General features: G+C 40.3%; 1 protein-coding gene across 6 annotated transcripts in view; it reads left to right on the forward strand.

The window, feature by feature from the left end:
* The window catches only part of Nckap5 (NCK associated protein 5), a 1,019,391-nt gene that overhangs the window by 799,615 nt on the left and 198,419 nt on the right, over positions 1-21,357 (forward strand). For all 6 annotated transcript variants that reach the window (XM_004659647.2, XM_045151370.1, XM_045151371.1 and 3 more), the window contains one exon: positions 6,958-7,077. In XM_004659647.2, coding sequence (XP_004659704.2) covers positions 6,958-7,077 — 120 coding nt within the window. The remainder of the gene's footprint in view (positions 1-6,957; positions 7,078-21,357) is intronic.

A 21,357-nucleotide genomic window follows, 5' to 3' on the forward strand; every position in this document is an offset into this window, starting at 1 on the left:
AATACCAGACTCCAGCTTCTGAATATTGAAGAGAGACATGCTGTTTCCAGAGCTTTGCTGGGAGTTGTTCTAGGTCTGTCCCCTGTAACGGACAGTGGCAGAACAGTTGGTTTCCTACCCGGTGTAGGTCTGTCACCAGCTCCTTTACATCAGCAGGTTCCTGTGGTGAGGACAGATTAAGCAGTTGGAAGCTGCCACCCTATGACCAGGGAACACAATAGGGGCAGAGGTATTTTTTTTTCTTTCTCATTCCCTTCAATTATGTTTGTGTGTGTACATGAGCATGCATGTTTTTTCACAGCAGGGATGGAATGGTATATCTGGGTGACTATCCACAGCTTTAGGGAACACAGTAAGAACCTGAAAATCCCACACAAATGGTCTGGGAGGTGTCTCTCAGTGGATAAAGTGCTCGTTATGCAAGTGTGAGGACCTCAGTTTTGACCCCCTGAACCTACATAAATATGGAAAGCCATGGTGGCCTGGCTGTAATCTCAGCTTCAAGCAAAGACGGGATCCCCAGGACAAACTGACTAGCTAAACTAGCGGAATCTGCAAGCTCTGGGCTCAAGTTAAAGATCCTGCCTCAGTAATTAAAGTGGATAGCCCATGAGGTGCTTGGTGGGTATGTAAGGCATCTTGGGCAGATTCAGGTTAGGTGTTGCAGATGAGTGAGACTATGTGTCGATTTTTTTTCTGTGATTGGGTAAGTTCGCTGAGAATGATCTGTTCCAGGTTCAACCATTTTTCCTCAAATTTCTTTATGTCGTTTTTTCTTACTGCTGTATAGAATTCCATTGTGTAGATATACCACATCTTTGTTATCCATTCTTCTAATGATGGACATCTGGGTCGATTCCAGCTTTTAGCTATTATGAATTGAGCTGCTACAAACATGTTTGAGCAAATCTCTCTGGCTTTTGGTTTGAAGGTTTTAGGGTACATGCCCAGCAATGGTATAACTGGGTCTGTTGGTATTTCTATAGTCAGCTTTTTCAGGAGTCTCCATATTGCTTTCCAAAGTGGTTGTACCATCCTGCATTCCCACCAACAGTGAATGAGTGTCCCTGCTTCTCCACATCCTCGCCAGCATTTAATTTCATTTGACCTTTTGATGTTGGCCATCCTTATTGGAGTAAGGTGGAATCTCATAGTTGTTTTAATTTGCATTTCTCTGATGATTAGGGATGATGAACATTTTCTTAGGTGTGTGTTTGCCATTTGTATCTCTTCCTCTGTGAATTGCCTGTTTAACTCTGTGCCCCATTTTGTGAGTGGGGTATTTGTCTTCTTATTGTTTAGACTTTTGAGTTCTTTGTAAATTCTAGAGATAAGGCCTCTATCAGTTGGATAACCTGCAAATATTTTCTCCCATTCTGTGGGTATTCTATTGGCTTTGCTTATTATATGCTTGTCTGTAAAGAAACTCTTCAGCTTCATATGATCCCAATGGTTGAGTGACTGTTTAAGAACTTGAGCCACTGGGGTTTTATTCAGGAAGTCTTTTTCCATTCCTATATCATGGAAGGTACTTCCTAAATTTTCTTCCAGTAGTTTTCGAGTTTCTGGTCTTATGTTGAGGTCTTTGATCCATTTGGATTTGAGTGTTGTGCATGGTGAAATGTGTGGATCAAGTTTCAGTTTCCTGCATGTGGTTATCCAATTTATCCAGCACCATTTGTTGAAGATGCTATTTTTTTTCCAGTCTATATTGTTTGGGCCTTTGTCGAATATCAAGTAGCTATAGTTGCTTGGCCCAAAACCCGGGTCCTCAAGTCTATTCCATTGGTCTATACTCCTGTTTTTATGCCAGTACCATGCTGTTTTTATTACTATGGCTTTGTAGTATAACTTTATATCGGGTATGGTGATGCCACCAGAGGTATTTCTTTTGCTGAGGATATGTTTGGATATGCGAGGCCTTCTGCCTTTCCATATGAAATTTGAGATCATTTTTTCTATGTCTGTGAAGAACACTGTAGGGATTTTAATTGGAATTGCATTAAATCTATATATTGCCTTTGGTAGGATTGTCATCTTCACAATGTTAATTCTGCCTATCCAGGAGCATGGGAGGTCTTTCCATCGTTTCAAGTCCTCCTCAATTTCTTTTTTGAGAGTTTTTATATTTTCGTTGTATAGATCTTTTACTTCCTTGGTTAACGTTATTCCAAGGTATTTTATTTTTTTTGTTGCTATTGAAAATGGGACTATGTCCTTTATTTCTTTTTCTGTGTCGTTGTCATTTGCATACAGAAATGCTTCCGATTTTTGTGCATTGATTTTGTATCCTGCTACTTTGCTATAGGAGTTAATCACCTTCAGGAGTTTTGGAATGGAGTCTCTCGGGTCTCTTACATATACAATCATGTCATCAGCGAATAGCGCTAACTTAACTTCTTCCTTTCCAAATTGTATCCCTTTTATTTCCTTCTCCTGCCTTATTGCTTGGGGGGTCTAATGGGAGGGGGTAGATCACAGATGAGCCTAAATAATGATACCAAACTGCCTGTATTCACTGAAATGAAAACTAATAAATTAAATTAAAAAAAAAATAAAGTGGATAGCAATTGAAGACACGTGATTCAACCTCTGAGCTCCACATGCATGAGCACACATGTACACACACACACACACACACACACACACACACACACACAGCAAGCAGTTCTTTCCATTCTACAAATGTTCAGACCAGCTCAATTTTCGTTTGCCAGTGATCATAAGCCTCCCTGTCTCCGTGCCATGTAGTGAGCTGGATGAGCCAGTGGTGTCGACTGAACTGTTCTCAAGGACTCTGGACTGCATTCCCCACTGGTGAACCTTCACCATGGTGATAGCCTTGGCCACTGAAATTCAGGAGCCTTTGTAAAGACACCGTAGAGCTGGGGGATTGCTTTTCTTCCTCTATTATTTTACTCACTTGAAAAACTCTTATGTTTCTTAATCTTTGTTACAGAACATTTTGAGAGCCATTTCTTTAAGCTCTCTCTTTTCCTACACTTCCATACTTGTATTTTCATTTTCTACCTGTAACTGGAAATGATTATGTTTTCTCAGGAAATGGGTACTATTAATATTCATCTACCCCACATTTGAGTTTATTAATTAATTTGTGGTAGTGAAAACAATTAGTATTGGGGATCAGAAGGTGTCAGATGCATGCTGAGAACATGTGTCTTAGGTAGACACTGATGTTGAATTCTAAAGAAAGAAGCAAGAGAGCACATGTATAGCAAACACACTGTTGCTCCTGCACTCTGACACTTGTTCCCGGGTTCCTCCTCCCAAGCATGTCATTGTACTTGTGGACATTAAAATTGAAAACATTGATGAATTAAATGAGCATTGCCCATTTAACAAAAAAAATAAATAAATAAAGACAAGGGGAGTGTACAGTATACAGGAAACCACTTCTAGGCATATTTGTGTGTTCCAGTACACAATGGAGTTAGTCCTACAGGAGGTGATGGCACATGCTCATATACAGCTTCAGCAGCCTTGTCTCTAGCTTCACACTCAGAGCGGTGGTGCAGATCAGATGCCTTGCTGGAGGAAGGGTGTTCTTGGAGGCAGGCCTAGGAGTATTATAGCCAACTTCTGTTTGCTAAAGTTTGGCTTACTGTGCTGCTGCTGTTGTCCTCCTGTTATTGGCAAGAAGGTGATGTTCAGCTTCTGTTCTACCGTGCTTTCCCCTGCCATCAGGAAGCTTCCCCTTGAAACTATAAGCCAAAATAAATCCTTTCCTACCATCAGCTACTTTTAGTAGAGTGTTTTGTCCCAGTAACAAGAAGTCGACAACAGCAGTCAGTTTACTGGAAAGGATACCTCACCTCTGAGGCTCCCAGAGAGAATGACAGGTGGTCTCATTACATAGTCTGTCACTCTGCTTTGTCGAATACAGAGATAAAAGGCTGACGACATTGCTCAATGGGTAAATAAGTTGCTATGCAAATGCGAGTACCTAAGTTCAGTTTCCCAGAATCCATATAACTCAGTTGCTATAACACAATCATCTGTAATCGCAGTGTGCTGGCAGTGAGATGGGAGGCAGAGTCAGGGGAATCCTCCAGAAGCTCACAGGACACCAGGTATAGTGAATACAAGCAGTGAAAACATGAACAACTAGAAAACTTGCTTCAAACCAGGTGGAAGGCAAGGATTGATACCCAAAGTGTCCTCTGACCCTCACATATGTGTTGTAGTGCATAAGTGCCTGAATTTGTACACACACACGAATTCACACAGGAGAAATGTTGAGAAACATCGTCTCTCTTTATCACACAGTCACTGCAGAGATTTCTTAAAAATATATTTCATTTATTTATTCATTCATTCATTCATTTATTTGAAAGAGAGAAAGAGACAGATAATGGGCATGCCAGGGCCTCCAGCCACTGCAAAGGAACTCCAGATGCATGTGCCCCCTTGTGCATCTGGCTTATGTGGGTCCTGGACAATCAAACCAGTATCCTTTGGCTTTGCAGGCAAACACCTTAACCACTAAGCCACCTCTCCAGCTCCCAGAGTAGATTCTTTTATCATCATTATCTCTGGAAAAATTTATAATAAATGTAATAAATAAACACAAACATTGATTAAGCTCCTATTGTGTACAGAAGCAATAAGATAGAATAAAAAAGAACATAAAGGTAACATGCTTATATTGTTGTTCTTGTTGTGAATGTGTCATCTAATTGACAAAATGGGCTTAGTAGGGCTGGAGAGATGGCTTAGCGGTTAAGCGCTTGCCTGTGAAGCCTAAGGACCCTGGATCGAGGCTCGGTTCCCCAGGTCCCACATTAGCCAGATGCACAAGGGGGCGCACGCATCTGGAGTTCGTTTGCAGAGGCTGGAAGCCCTGGCGCGCCCATTCTCTCTCTCTCCCTCTATCTGACTTTCTCTCTCTGTCTGTCGCTCTCAAATAAATAAATAAAAAATTTAAAAAAAAATGGGCTTAGTAAAGAAGATACATACAGGGGCTGGAAGATGGCTCAGTAGATAAAACACTTGCTATACAAACATGAGAACCTGAGGTTGGATTCCTAACATCTAGCTGTATACTTGGGCACGTGTGGTATTCTACTGTAATTCCAGTGCTGAAGAGGCAGACAGAGGATCCCCAGTGAAAGATGGCTAAGACAGCAAGTCCTGGGTCAAGCAAGAGATCTTGCCTGAACAAACAAGGTGAAGAGCAGTCAAAGATGATAACTGACCTTGAGCTCTGGCCTCCACAATTGCCTGTACACATGTCCCTACGCACTTGTAAATATGCACATATGCACACACATAAAAGAGAGAAAGACGAAGGTGTATTGACATTTGTAAGAGCTGTAGAGGAGAATAGGTATTAAAGTTCCGTGAATACTACTATCACGAGCAAGACAGGAAAGCCGCCCTTGATGGAGCCCCAACCACTACTTTAGGGTCTGTTTATTCGTCCCCTTCCAGTGAGGGGAAGGCTCAGAGGAATGTGCACTGTATAAGTACTCCCAAAGTACTCACTGACCTTTCTCCCTGAGGTGGAGACCAAGCAAACTCTATTGATTTGGAAGAGGGCAAGTCACTTAGAGGGTCCATGACTGTAAGAGCTGAAGAATGTGGACAAGTGCTTAGAATGTTGTCTTCTCAGCCTGCTGTGGCACTCATTAACTCACAGCTGCTGGAGTTACTTAGTCAAGACCCATACAAGACTGAGCCTGTTAACTGTCAGTTAAGCATGGTGAAGAGACTCATAAGACCTTGAATTTCCCTGAGGATATACCAGCAATAAATGATTACTGGAGACATTTTCTTCAGTGATATAGCCACTCATTAGTTACTCATGTTCCTGTAAGCCACCCTCATTAAACTCATTGAATATCTCTCTCTCTCTCTCTCTCTCTCTCTCTCTCTCTCTCACACACACACACACACACACACACACACACACACACACACACACAAGACATGAAAGTAGGAGAGACTGATTAGGTCGGAAGAGGACGGCGATCAGTGGAAGTGGGACAGGGGCAAGAGAGGATTGTGAAAAGGAATATAACCAAAACACACTATGTTGATCCCTGAAAATCTCATGGAACCAGTTTTATTTATAAATGGTATATGATAATCAAAATATTGTTTAAAACCATCACTTCAAAATAATTCCTTTTCACTAAATGTATACTGACTGTATAAACCCCAGTGATGTGAATCATCTCTGGTTTTTCCATACACCACATTACAAGGTGCCATCAAAAGATAACATTTATTTTTTATGGACAACAAAAATGTTTCTCAAATTTTGGAGTGTCATAATGTGAGATCAAGAGTTTGGTGGGACTCTGGTAAAACCTTGTATCCTCGTTGATAGATGGATCCTTCTTGCTATGTTATAACTAGGGGTATTTATCATAGCAGTTTATGAGTCTCTTTAGAAGAGTGGTAACCCTAATTGGAGGGCAGGGCTAGTTCTCACCACTGAGTCAGCTCCCCAAGGCTCCACTGTCTGTGAGGCTGTGGTTTCAGTCTACAAATGTGGGAGCAGGTTCACAACCATTCCATCAAAAGTGATTGTTTTCTTAGTTCCACAAATCTTTGTTCATTGCAAAAACAGTGTCCTTGTGGTTTGAGCATTATGATTGCTTTTATGAAGACAGCAAAAAGACAGAATATACAGGTGGGAACTTAAATTGACTTTATATTGCTAAGATTTACTGCCTTCAAAAATAGCATGCTACATTAATATGTTTCTGAATTCAAGGTGCTTTGTTTTGTTCAATTGGTCTTCCCTGCATATAATAATTCTGTCAGACAATGATCTGTGGAAGAAAATGTTTGTGATTTATTTCTGGAGGCTTTAAAGAACAAAATACTATTATCTACTAATATGTCTGAAGTATCATAGAAAACGTAGCTATAATATGCAAAGATGTGTTTCCATTATAGACTCTCTTCCCTTTGATGTGTTTGTCATAGGATCTAAGAGAGGAATGTGTAAAGTTGAAAACAAGAGTGTTTGATTTGGAACAACAGAATCGAACGCTAAGCATCCTATTTCAACAGCGAGCCAGACCAGCCTCTGATGTGCTCCTCCAGGTAAGTGTTGATGTGTAAAACTGCCTTTGCTACTGAAATGCTATTGCCAGGAAGTCACTTACGTTCAAAACTTTCCACCATTAGGATCCCAATTTCTTTCTTTCTCAGAAGATGTCATTAAAATGGAATGTCTCTTAAGTTCTCAACTTCTTAAAGCTACAGATATATAAAGAAATGCACCTACAAGGATACATAGGAAGAAGAAACAATCAGAAAACTGTTTCCTAGTAAACTAAATGGAATCATAAAGTTAAATAATTAATGGATTTAAGAGCCATTATTAGTAAATGAACATTCTGTGATAAGCAAGGATGTTTAATTGTAGAAATCAAAAACACATTTCTTTATTTGAAACTCTGTAATCATAACTATAGCTGATATTTATTCTATCAAATCTCCCTTTCTGCATTGTTTCTCCTCTCAGTATACTTCCTGGATTCTATCTGGGAATTTTCACAGGTCCTTTTGTTGTTGCTACCTTTACATTGCTAGGACAAAAAGCAGCTGAGTAGAGGAAGGGTCTATTTATCATATGACATGGTAGGGAAATTTCAGCATGTGGATCAGAGCTGGACATCACATCTTGCCACGGGAGCTGGAGGAAAGGAGCAGGAGTGAGCTGAACTCTGGCAAGGGAGAACTGCCTGTAACACAGCTAAGATCACCCACCACAGCACATCTCTTACAGCAAGACTCCACCTCCACCATCTGGAGACTGATAATTCAAAACAAATTAGTTTATGGGAGACAAACTACCATGCTACCTCAATTAAATATTCTCAATGAACTTTCCTCTCACTTGACTTCATAAGTTGTAAAGTTCTAGTATGTCACACAATCTGTATCATTTTGAAGCTGACCTTGGCAAAACATTAGTGAACACATACTCAGAAGGAAGCACATGAATTATCAGAGGAGGCTGCAAGGCATACCTCTGTTGCTTCTGATGCTTGCTTATACATGGTCCTTTCAGCTTCGCTCAGACCTCTTCTGAAACAACTGCCTAATGGATGTGTTGAGTTGTCAGAGTGATGTGTACAATTTGCAAAGTGTGGCCCATAGTTTCATGGCCCATTTGGCTGAGAGGAAGGTTATCAGGTAACTGCCAGTGAATATCCCATGTCTTGCACAAGAAACACTAGTCACATAGGTTATTTAAATTCTTCCATTAAAAATTCACAGGCCAAGGTCTGGAAATATTTCTCAGTGGTTAGATGCTTGCCTGCAAAGCTTAACAGCCCGGGATCAATCCCCCAGTACCTATGTAAAGCCAGATACACATGTAGATTTTGCATGTATCTAGCGTTGACTTGCAGTGGCTGGTGGCCCTGGAACATCCACTCACTCTGTCTGTCTCTCATCTCTCTCTGTTTGCTTGAAAATAAATAATTTAAAAAATTTAAAGGCCAGGCATGGTGGCACATACCAGTTTTTCTAGCTGTCAAGAGGTAGAGGCAGAACAGTCATGAGTTCAGTCTATATATCAAGATTGGGGCCAGACTATGTTGCAAGTGACAGTAACTTAAAAAAATCATTTTTAAAATGCACATTAGTTTCCTATGTTCATATAGACACATCTAAGGACTCAAAAAAAACATACACAGGCAGCAGTTATGCTCAGACAGTGAGCAAGTAAAACATTTCCATCACCAGAGAAAATTCTACCAGACAGTATTTTCCAAGGGGTTGAGACTGTGTTGCTAATTTACCTTCTGAATTTTAGCATAAACATCTCAGGTCTCCTCAGAGAAATAATGGAAAATTGCAATTTATTTCAGAGAAAGATATTTGGTAAAGCTAGATATCAAAATGCAGTCACCCTCCTCCTAAATTAAAATAAAACAGCTCTCTGAATTACAAAGGAGATTGCATCTCTTAAATTAATTTCCTCTCTGTTTTATCTGTTGTAACATAATTCATAATTTATGAGTCAAAAATTGTTGGGGGTGGGCTGAGTGAGAAGTCATTTATCTCTATTCTGCTTCTTGGTCCCAATCATAGTACACGTTTGTCATAGGGGATCTTGCATTTGTGAAAAGATGAGTTTCCTTTTCAGTCTCATAATCAAGATCCAATATTGTAATTACTTTTAACAGCTGTTGCCTGTTTATGTTTTGTTTTGCTTTTTCTGCTTTGCCTGTTTCAACTCAAGGCTGTTCTGGAACAATGTTTAAAGATCTTCAGTCCCTGTTTATGAATTCTGATGGTCTATTTGCACAGTAACCACATATGCTGGAGATGTTTAAGTTTGTATGTTGGCTGGCATTGAGTCCTTCCATGGATACTTGGGTGGAAGGGGATGATGTACATATTAGCATCAGAAAAATTGTGTGTATCTGCTGGGCACTTTCCATCAACAAACTGCATTATTCTCCAAATAATTTTCACTTCCAGGAGTCATTCCAATAGAAATAGTATTTGTCAAGGATATGCTATTTGACTGGGGATATGTGGCTCAGTGGATGAAATACTTGCTACATAAGCATGAGGACCTGAGCTCAGATGTCCAAAACCCATATAAACGATGGCCATCCATCATGCCAGCATTTAAGAAGAGATAGGGGATTTCTGGGACAAATTGGCTAGCTAAACAAGCTGAATCAGGGAGCTCTGAATTCAAGTAAGAGAATATGTCTCAGTGAATAGGTAGAGAGTGATTGAGGAAGTCAGCTGACATTAACTTCTGGCCTCAACCTTTAATGCATCCATCCAAAGCCACCACCTCTCAGGGGCCTTTTAGTGCCATGGTGGAGACCATGTGGTCTCAGAGACAGAAGTCACATGACTGTGTACTGCTAACAATTGCAGAATCCTGACACCAGAAACCATCAAATGTACCCCAAATGACTACATATGTTTCTTATAGCATTTCATCTCAGCTCACTAGTCATAATTTATGAGGTCGTTACCTACCCTGCATATGGTTTTTCCCCTCCTGACATAACATCTCTATTCACCACACACATTCAGCATCTACTTATTGATGGGTTGACAATTATATCTTGTTTCATGGAATTTACTTTTCAGGGAGGTGCTCCCAACCTGAATAAGATTATAATTTTCATGGTTAAAAATAGTCATTTTTCTCTATACTCATGCATATTTTTATGCCAACCTCTAGGTACATAAATCATATTTCAAACCTTATTCTAATAACCAGATATCTGTCCCCTTTGATAGTATTTAATGAATGCTGTCACACAAAATTACCTAGAACTATGCATTAAGAGAATAACGAACATGGATATGACCTTTTTAAGACAGTTAGTCCTTTGGAGACAATAGAAAATGCTAGCTATATCATGCATATTTTGATGTGTGTATTTTGCTTTTTAATAGGTATATGTATTTGCTCTTGCTTATTTTCAAATATACATGATTGAAGTAATATGTAACAAAACAGAAATAATTAAGAGTATTAAAGGGCTGTCAATGCAGCTCAGTTGGTAGAGTACCTGTCCTGAGTTCCAACCCCAGCACTGCATACACTGGGCTGGCTAGTGTGTACCTTTAGTATCAGCTCACGGGAGGTGGAAGCATGAGGATAAGCAATTCAAGTTCATGCTGAACTACACAGCGAGTTTGATGCCTTTCCTCAAAACAAGAAGGTGGTTGGGAGGGCAAGAGGGGGAAAGAGAACAAGAGAAAGAATGAATTATAACATGGCAAAATCAGCAAGAGAGGAGTGGGTGAGGGTGATAGAGCTGGTTTATTTCTGCTGAGAGAAACTTTTTATTCTGGCCCCACGGAACCTCCCCTGAGTAAGAAGAGTGAAGAGACTAGACAATAGAGCCCACGGGAGTTTAGAGTATCTGCCTGGCCTCCCACAATGCCTGGTATCAGTTTGCTTTGTGAGTTTCTAGAATTGATCAGTTCTGCCCCTTGGCTATATGTGTGCCAGCGACAGAGGCACCATCAACCCCATCCTGAAACTCTGATATCTAATTAAAAAAATAAATAAATAAAAGACACACCTCAGGGCTAAGGAAGACCAGACTCCTGGTACTTTAGGGATGCAAGGATCACCAGGGCTCAGATGGCAGTGTAGCCACTGGCAGTGAGCCTGACATCCTGCTTCATCAGGGAACTTCGCTAGCTCCGTTATGGGCATTGCTTGGACATGAAAACATATGGAGAACGTGTATCAGGGAAGGTGCCTCATACATCCAGCACCAGAAAGGATATTGACTTGTCAGAGGTACAGAAAGTGGCCTCTCTGTGAGGTAAGGGACACTGAGTGATCACAAAGCTCCTGCAAGCCAGGACTTTCAACAATGAGATGACAGTTTCGGATCAGGAGAGAAGAGCATCGCAGATGAGAGTCTTCAGGGTTAGCATGGGAGGTGATTTTTCCCTTTTCATCCTGCATTGTAGCCCCTTAATAGACTTGCTTCTCCCTCAGTGGCTTCATTTTTCTTTTATTCCTGACCCTATATTTTCTTTTTTGCACTAGCTGTGTAGAAATAGTGCATACCGCAGGTTTTCCTTCACCTGTCTCATCTCATATGTCATTTCTATGTTCACAAGATACTGCACCCTCAGCCAGTCCACTCCCCCTACTTCTCTTCATTCTGTTAACAAACTGGGAACACCAAACAGTCATTAGTGCTGAGGATTTAGGGGAGGAATGCATTTTCTCTCAGAGCCTGGGGCCGGTGAGGATGCCTGAAGGTAAAGTGATCTGTTGAGGCCAACTGGATGTTGTAATGATGGAGAGAAGACAGGTTCAAAGTGTCTGGGGAAGGCACAGAGGATGAAGCCATTCTCAGTGTGAGTCCAGGTGCAAAAGAGAAGAGTTTAAATGCCAGCCAGAAGGAACAGCCTGTATAAACACACGAGAGTATCTTCTTCCTCCTCCTCCTAATCCTCTTTCTAAACCCATATGCTAGGCAAATGCTCCTCACCCCTTCCTCCCTAAATCTCCACATCCTAGTCTTTAAATCCAAGTCTGTGTTAAATGCTACTTTTAAGTATGCCATAAAGCTTTTTCTATCTATGTTTCCTCTTCATTCTCTAAGTCATGGAAAGACATATTTTTGCATATGTATAAGTTTGTGGTGTGCATGTGTGTGCATGCATGTTCATATGTGCTTGAGTGCATATGTATGTTGGTGTGCATGCATGCATGTGTGAGGACCTTTGTACATGGAGGCCAGAGGTTGACATTGGATGTCTTCCTTGGTTATTTTTTATTTACTGAAACAAGATCTCTCACTTGAACCCAGAGTTTTCCAATGTAGCTGGCTAGCCAGCTTGCACCAGGATCCATTGTCTCACAGTGCTGGGATTACAGGTCGGCCAAGTCTGTCCAGGATTTATGAGGGCATTGAGGATTAAAACTCTCAGGAGCCATATCCCCAGCCCTGAGATAGATATGTTTATAAACCCTGTCTATGCACCATGATTATATGCTGTGCTGTGATCAATTGCCCATCAACATTGTTATGGAAGGTGAAAGTGTTTCATAATTTCTCCTCTTTAAATGATTGCATCAGCCCTTATATTCTTGCAAAATTAACCTTTCAACCATCCACACATATAAAGTGAACAAAGATGAGCTGTGATGAATGTTAACAGAATTTGTGACTACATGAACCTGTGGTGTGGGACAAATATAACACTTATTTAAGAGAAAGTAGAGGGAGATGGCTTTACAGATAAATGAGAGAAGTCGTTAAGGCACCAAGTCTACCACTATTGTTTTTTTCTTTCTTTCAGTTTTTGCATTTGCTTTCTTTCTTCCTACCACCTGTGAGGCCTGGGGTATGGATTACTTCTTGGAATTACTGGTTTTGTAAAGCTTTTATGGGTGACAGAGGGATATTTTTTAATATTTTGCTTCCTAGGTATGAATTTTTATTTGTCCTATTTCAACCATTCTTTTCCTAAATCTTAAGATACTTAATAGAAGATACCTGCCACCTTATTTTGTGTCCCCTCTGAAACTGGATACATTTCAGAGATGGACTTATTTGTTTTCAGTAGCACATAATCGGCTCACATAACCTATCCTCTCACCTGAAACAGTGGAAAATGCCAGATGCTAAAATCAAATGCCTTTACCTCTGAGCCAGGTGATGAAGTAAAGAAACGAGCTGTTCAGTCCCAGCCTATGGTGGCTGCATAAGAATTCTGACCAGAGATCACCAAAGCTTGAGAAGGCAGAACTGCACTTCTCTGTACATTACTCAGATTTACCATCCCGGCTGAACTCTGATCCAATCATTTTATGATCCCAAGGAATCCCAGTAAAACATCTGTAGCCAAAATTGGCCTGTGGTTCTGCTTGTCTTTATCTGTCCTAGGGTGGATTTTAGCATTTCCACATGATGTCTATGGTCAGTACAGCTGAACTATACTTCATGATCTTAGTACAGCCAGCATGTTTTATTACCTTCATTATGTTTATGTGTGCATGTGCATGCTTATGTATATGGGCACAAGAGTGTCTGCATGTAAATGTGTATATATAGAGGCCTGAGGACAACTGCAAGTGGCATCCTTAGGAAGACCACCCATTTTTCTTGTCACAGGGTCTCATTGTCGTGGAACTCACCAATTAGTCTAGACTTGCTGGCCAGCAAGCCTCAGGGACACTCCTTGTCTCCATCTCCCCAGTACTGGGATCACAATATTGCATCAACATGGCCTGCATTTTTACTTGGGTCCTAGGGGTCAGGCACAGCTCCTTATGCTTGCAAGGCAAGCACTTTCCTAACTGAGTGATCTCTGCAGACCTATTTCATTATCTTAAAAATTCACTGAGCATATGTACTTGGCACTATCAGAACTCTAGAGGACATAAAGATGATTAAGACATAGTTTCAGGGTCTTGAGAGATGTATCGAACGACAATGTGCTTGCCTCAGAAGTACGAAGCAAGGATAGTGGTATGCATTTGTCATCCCAGAAGTGTGGAGATAAGGACAGGTGGATACCAGGGTCTCACTGACTATCCAGTCTAGCCTACTTGGGTAGCTCAAGGCCAATGAGAGACTCTGTCTCAAAAAAAGAAAGTGGAGAGTATTCCTGAGATTGACACCGAAGTTGTCCTCTGGCCTCCATATGCATGGATGTGCCTACCCCCCACATGAACATGAGAACACACAGTAGACACAATTTTAGACCTGATAAAGTCATCATTTAATAAGACAGATACTTACAGACAACTATGCAATTGGTTGAGGGATGCAACAGAAAAATATATGATGAGAAATCCTTGGAGGAAAGAATGATAAACACTACCTGAGACATAAAGGAAGCCTTGGAGGAGGTCAAGGTGAACAAACTGGACTTTAAGAAGGAGTAGGAATATGTTAGGGGAAAAAGGTGGTGAAAAGCACTTTGTTGTCAAAACTTAGCACTAATTTTTGTTTTAAATATTCTATATATATATTTCTATGAGAGAAAGAGGGATAGGGGAGAGAATCCATATACCAGCACCTCCAGCCACTGCCAAGGAACTCCAGATGCATGTGCCTCCTTGTACATCTTGCTTTATGTGGGTCCTGGGGAATCAAACCTGAGTCCTTTGGCTTTTCCAGCAAGCACCTTAACCACTAAGCAGTCTCTCTTGCCCCTTAGCACTAATCTTGATGGTGGAATTTATATTCACATTAAGCTCAGGTCCTAGCTTTAATCATAGTTATGTAATTATATAAAGTCATTTTATCTGTTTTATCTTATTTGGCCTTTCTAAACTCCAGTAGTATCAAATTAATCCTTTGAGCTTTGCAGAAGAATAGGACTTCTGAGAAACAACATCCTGGTTGCATCCTCTGCTACTGTGGCCTTCAAGAATGAGTCTTTCTACCTTTTCATCTAAGGAAATATCTAGTTAAGCTGAATTAAAATGTTGATGAAAAATGAAGAACTCTTGGTGTCCAAGTCTTGTCATCTCATTAGATGCAGAAAAAGCATTCGACAAAATCCAACATCCCTTCATGATAAAAGTCCTACAGAGACATGGAATAGAAGGAGCATATCTCAATATAGTAAAAGCTATTTATGACAAGCCTACAGCCAATATATTACTAAATGGGGAAAAACTGGAAGCTTTTCCACTATAATCAGGAACACGACAAGGGTGTCCACTGTCCCCACTTTTATTTAATATAGTTTTGGAAGTCTTAGCCATAGTAATAAGGCAGAGGCACACTTAAAAGGAATACAAATTGGAAAGGAAGAGATCAAGTTATCATTATTTGCAGATGACATGATTCTATACATAAAGGACCATAAAGACCCTACTAGTAAACTGTTAGAGCTGATAAAAACCTACAGCAATGTATCAGGATACAAAATAAATACACAGATATCAGTAACTAACAACAAACACACAGAGGATGAAATCAGAGAATCACTCCCATTCACAATTGCATCAAAGAAAATAAAGTACCTTGGAATAAACCTAACCAAGGAAGTAAACAATGTCTACAGTGAGAACTTTAAAACACTCAAGCAAGAAATTACAGAAGACACTAGAAAGTAGAGAAACATCCCTTGTTCCTGGATTGGAAGAATCAATATTGTGAAAATGGCAATCTTACCAAAAGCAATCTACACACTTAATGTAATCCCTATCAAAATTCCAAAGGCATTCTTCATGGAAATTGAAAAAAAATCAAAAACTTCATTTGGAATCACAAAAAAACCTCAAATATCTAAAATAATATTGAGCAACAAAAATAAGGCTGGTGGTATCACCATACCTGATTTTAACCTATACTACAGTGCCATAGTAACAAAAACAGCATGGTACTGGCACAAAAACAGACATGTAGATCAGTGGAACAGAATAGAGGACCCAGATGTAAGTCCAGGTAGCTATAGCCACCTGATATTCACTACAAATGCCAAAAATACTCATTGGAGAAAAGACAGCCTCTTCAGCAAGTGGTGTTGGAAAAACTGGATATATATCTGTAGAAGGATGAAAATAGAATCTTCTCTCTCTCTATGCACAAGAATTAAGTCCAAATGGATTAAAGACCTTAACATCAGATCTGAAACTCTGAAACTGCTAGAGGAAAAGGTAGGGAAAACCCTTCAACATATTTGTCTTGGCAAAGACTTTCTGAATACAACCCCAATTGCTCAGGCAATAAAACCACAGATTAATCAGTGGGACCTCATGAAATTACAAAGATTTTGCACTGCAAAGGACACAGTGCATAAAGCAAAGAGGCAACCTACAGAATGGGAAAAAATCTTCACCAGCTATACATATGATAGAGGATTAATATCTAGGATATACAAAGAAGTCAAAAGTTAAATAATAAGGAATCAAATAAGCCAATCAAAAAAATGGGCTATGGAGCTAAATAGAGCATTTTCAAAGGAAGAAATACAAATGGCATATAAGCATCTGAAAAAATGTTCTACATCACTAGTCATCAGGGAAATGCAGATTAAAACTACATTGAGATTCCATCTCACTCCTGTCAGATTGGCTACCATCATGAAAACAAATGATCATAAATGTTGGCAGGGATGTGGAAAAAGAGTAACTCTTCTACACTGCTGGTGGGAATGCAATCTGGTCCAGACATTGTGGAAATCAGTGTGGAGGTCCCTAAAACAGCTAAAGATTGATCTACCATATGACCCAGTTATAGCACTCCTAGGCATATATCCTAAGGACTCATCTCATTTCCTTAGAAGTACTTGCTCAACCATGTTTATTGCTGCTCAATTTATAACAGCTGGGAAATGGAACCAGCCTAGATGTCCCTCAACTGATGAGTGGATAATGAATATGTGGCACATTTATACAATTCTACTCAGTGGTAAAGAAAAATGAAGTTATGAAATTTGCAGAAAAATGGATGGATCTGGAAAGGATTATACTAAGTGAGGTAACCCAGGCCCAGCAAGCCAAGTACCACATGTTCTCCCTCATATGTGGATCCTATCTACAGATGATTGGGCTTCTGTGTGAGAAGGAAAATACTTAGTAGCAGAGGCCAGTAAGTTAAAAAGGAGATATAATGGGAAGAGAAAGGAAGGGAGGCGGGTACTTTATAGGTTGGTACTGTATATATGTAAGTACAATGATTGAGATGGGAGGTAATATGAAGGTGAATAGAATTTGAAAGGGGAAAGTGCGGGGGGGAGGGTGGGTATTCACATGGAATATTTTTTATAATCATGGAAAATGTTAATAAAAATTTTGAAAAGAAAACAAAATTAAAATTGAAAAAAAATTATTTAAAATTGAAAAAAAAGGAATGTGTCTTTCTGCATTTTCATCTAAGGAAATATCTAGTTAAGCTGAATTAAAATGTTGATGAAAAGTGAAGAACTCTTGGTATCCAAGTCTTGTTTTAAGAAATTTAACATTAAATGAAGATTCAAACCTGAAATATATATCAGTGTTGTACTGTTATAACTAAGTAGTTAAAATGCACATTCAGGAAATGCCCCTTATACCATGGAACATTCAGGCTGCATGTATTTTTTTCATATTTCAAACACATTTAAAAACCTAATTATCCTGGATTTAGTAAACTTCATGCAGTAAACGTTTATCATAGTAACCTTAAAATTTTTCCCAGTTAAAAAAATTGCCCTTGAGCATTGCATTTTCATGAAGTTTAGTTAAAGGGAAGGATTTGGAAATGCAGGGGACAGAAAGTACTGAGACAGGAATGCCCATGCTTACCTGGGGATTTGATTATGCAGATTGGAGCATTAATTTCTTGGCATTAGACGCTGAAAAACGTCCATTGCTATCAGTGGATGTCACACCAGGGAAATCTTATTCCTAGTACAAAAAGATTAAGTAACACAAACTGTGACATGAAAGACCAGTGTCTCCAGGAATGCAAAGCAATTCCCGGTTTGTTCCATCACCTCTTTCACAAAGAGGGCACGCTTGTCTTAGGGCTGCCCTGATTCATTCAGGAGCCACTTCTTCGAAGCAGGCTGTGAAGTACACCCAGCTGCAGCTCTCCAGGGCCTTCTAAGATGACTCTTCAACCTGCAGTGAAACGGATTACCATCCTTACCGCCTAGATCTGGAAGAACAGGAAAGGAGAGACAGTACGAGAGCAGAGAGAAGCATCCTGAATGTCTAGCTAAGCCCATGCAGGAAGGTTCCTTTGACAAGGGAACTTCAGGAATGTTTCTAAAATGCAGCATTTCTTGGGATGGTGAGTCCTCACAGGCAATTCAGATGAACCTTTAACCGTGCCAGTGTGTTAGCCACTCAAAGCTGTGTTGGGATCCTCCTGAATGACTCGGGGGGTAAAGGTGACTATCACCAGGCAAGATACTCTAATATTCTTATATTCTGAACTTACTAATTTATTTGTACCCAGTTGCACCAGAACAATTGTCACTGGATTTAAAGGCAGAAAGTTACTTCTTATTGTCACCTACACACGAGCATGCATGGGCCCTGGTCAAATGGTTGGCCACTTTGTGATACAGGAGACCCAGGAAATGTTGTTAGATCTCCTGTTAATAGTCATCGTCATACAACTATATTCCTGATGTTTTTTTCCTGCTTTAAAACAGCATGTGTCTCTGATGTGGGTCTGTTTCTGACAGTCCTTGTCAACCTCATTTCTCAAAATCAATAATTATATTAGTGGGTCTGTAGCTCAGCAAGCAATGCCAACATTAAGACTTAAGTTGCGTCCTTAGAATCCACATAAATACAGATGAGTGTGGTGTCATATGTTTGTAGTCCTAGTGCCAGGATGGCCAAATCAGGAGGCCCTGTAAGGTTCACTGATCAGCCAGTCCAGCCTACTTGATGAGTTCCAGGCCAGTGAAGTACAGCAGCTGCTGTGAACTATGTTGAGACTGGGCCCATGAAAACCTTTTAATTGACAGAAAGGATGAAGGTAAATATTTCCTGGCAGGATGCTCTAGTATCCCATTTTCACTGCAAAAAGGCTCATTGGAATAAAGCACACTTCAGGTTTGTCACAAATCTTGTGTTACCACAGACTAATTGGTGACTGATATATGGCCTGACTTTCCAGAGTTTTCAGAAAAATAACACTGTGTGTGTGTGTGTGTGTGTGCGCGTGCGTGCGCGCGCGCGCATATGGAGTCCACTGGGCAAACTTAGCGGTTGTTTCTTATGTGCTATCCACCAATTTTTGATATCAATGATGCAAAGTGGAAGGACTCAGCAAACTCATATAGGCATCCCATTAGAGGAGCAGTCTTCATGCCTATCAGCTTAGGTGGAACTGAGACCTCCCACTGTATTTCTGAAACCATATAGGATGAGAGATAGTCATGGAGTTTTATGAAGATATACCTTGGTAGCTGCACTAATCATGATTTGAGGTCATTCTCTACCTTAGTAAGAAGTGGAAGTAATTTATTTTAGTCCATATAGTGGGCTCGGGGATTTGCTACCCTTTACAAGTAGGAGAATGAGGCTCAGAGAGGCCACAGCTGCGTCTAAATTCAAATTCTTTCCACTCATAATCTCTTACCTGAAGCAACCATTTCCTACTTAGACCCCCATTCCCAATCGTCACCTTCATAGCTCTCCCCAGACCTGCAAAAGAAAAGGATATTGCAATCACTCAATAAATCAGTCAATTCAAAGGCATTTAAGTGTCTGTTTGGACTAGGCAAGGTGCACTTCAGACAAATTGAGTTAAGTGCATTTGGTTGATGTCCTAATCAGCTGGTGTAGACAACACCACTATGGACATCATAGATATTTCCCTGAATTGGAGGTAAATCTAATAAACTAGTAACATAATCAACACTTACATTACAAATCTATTTATGCTGAGGAATTGTGAATCACAGAATATTACATTACAACTTTCAAGATAATATGGTGTACCTCCACCTTTGGTTCTACTGGTCTTAGACTGAACGTTACTTCACACAAGGTCACAAAATGTGCTCAGAATACAGTGGTGATGAGAATGCAGCAGTCCCAGGTTTCAGTATGTGCCCTTTCTTCTGTGCCATTCGATAATAAATTTGAAATTTACCTGCATTAAAAGAGAGAACAAGCTTGGCATGAGAAATTTGCTTTCAACCTAATGGGCACCTTTGAGAGTGACTCAAATGCAAGAGGCTGATTAAAGACAGGAACTCTGAAGAGGCCCAAAACTCATTCTGTGGAAGAGAGTACAGATTGCAAATTTTAAGGGAGTCTTGGGCACAAACCCTCATTTTCCCACAGGTTGGTTGAGTGATGTTGGATAGATTCCTGTAATCCCTTAGAACATTGATTTTGGGGCTAGGGATATGGCTCAGTGGATAAAGTGCTTGCCACACAAGCATGAGTATCTGAGTTGAGAACCACAGATGCTGTAGCATGAGCATTGTAATCCCAGTGCACTTATGGCAGAGAAGGGAGGCAGACACGGGAGATCCCCGAAGCTCAGGTGCCAACTCGCCTGGAGAACACACTGGTGAACAATGAGAGGCTCTGACTCAAGATTAAAGGAAAGGACCAACACTCAGAGTTTTCCTCTGACCCCCACACATGCATTATGACACACATTTATCCACATTCACACCCATACACACACACACCAAAAAAGTTTTTTTTTTTTTCACATGGACAATAAAGCAATGGGAAGTTGTTTAAAATACCTAAAACAATGGCTATCAAATAGCAGAGGCAAAATAGTTCTGTCACTTCCTGGGAGGCTAGCAGCTTATGACTTGTGGCAAGAGAACAGAGCTACATAGCAAGTGACCTGCTTGCTCAATGAGGCTATCTTCCCAAAATTGTGGCCTGAGGGAAGGAGGCATCAGGCCCAAAGCACACTGTAGTAAATCATTTCCTCTCCACTATTGACTCTTGGTAGGACTTTCTGGGAATTTATGTTTCTGGGGGATCTGTAACAATATTTAACTCTAAGTTGAGCCTTATAGGATTTAAGCCTCAGAACTCAGTGAATGTTTTAGCAATGCTGTGTGCATGCAATACTGGGAAAGTAGCTTGAAAATGTATTGGTTTAAACTACTGAGTCTGTTGACTAACTTTCAAGGAATGGAGGTCCTGACTGAATCATAGAATCCTTAGAATAATTGCTTTTCTCCCTACATGTACTGAAAGCTTGTTGTCCACTTCCTGATGGTTTGAGTACTTGTGTTGTTATTTGAGTTTTAAATGATACCCATAGGCTCCTGTGATTGACCACCTGGTAGGGTCTTGCTCTAGCCCAGACTGGTTTGACACTTACTTTGTAGTCTCAGGGTGGCCTTGAACTCGTGGTGATCCTCCCACCTTTGCCTCCTGAGCATGGGATTAAAGACATGCACTACCATGTCCAGCCTCCCCTG

Source organism: Jaculus jaculus, chromosome 5 (genome assembly GCF_020740685.1).
Source record: "Jaculus jaculus isolate mJacJac1 chromosome 5, mJacJac1.mat.Y.cur, whole genome shotgun sequence".
NCBI classification, from domain to species: Eukaryota; Metazoa; Chordata; class Mammalia; order Rodentia; family Dipodidae; genus Jaculus; species Jaculus jaculus.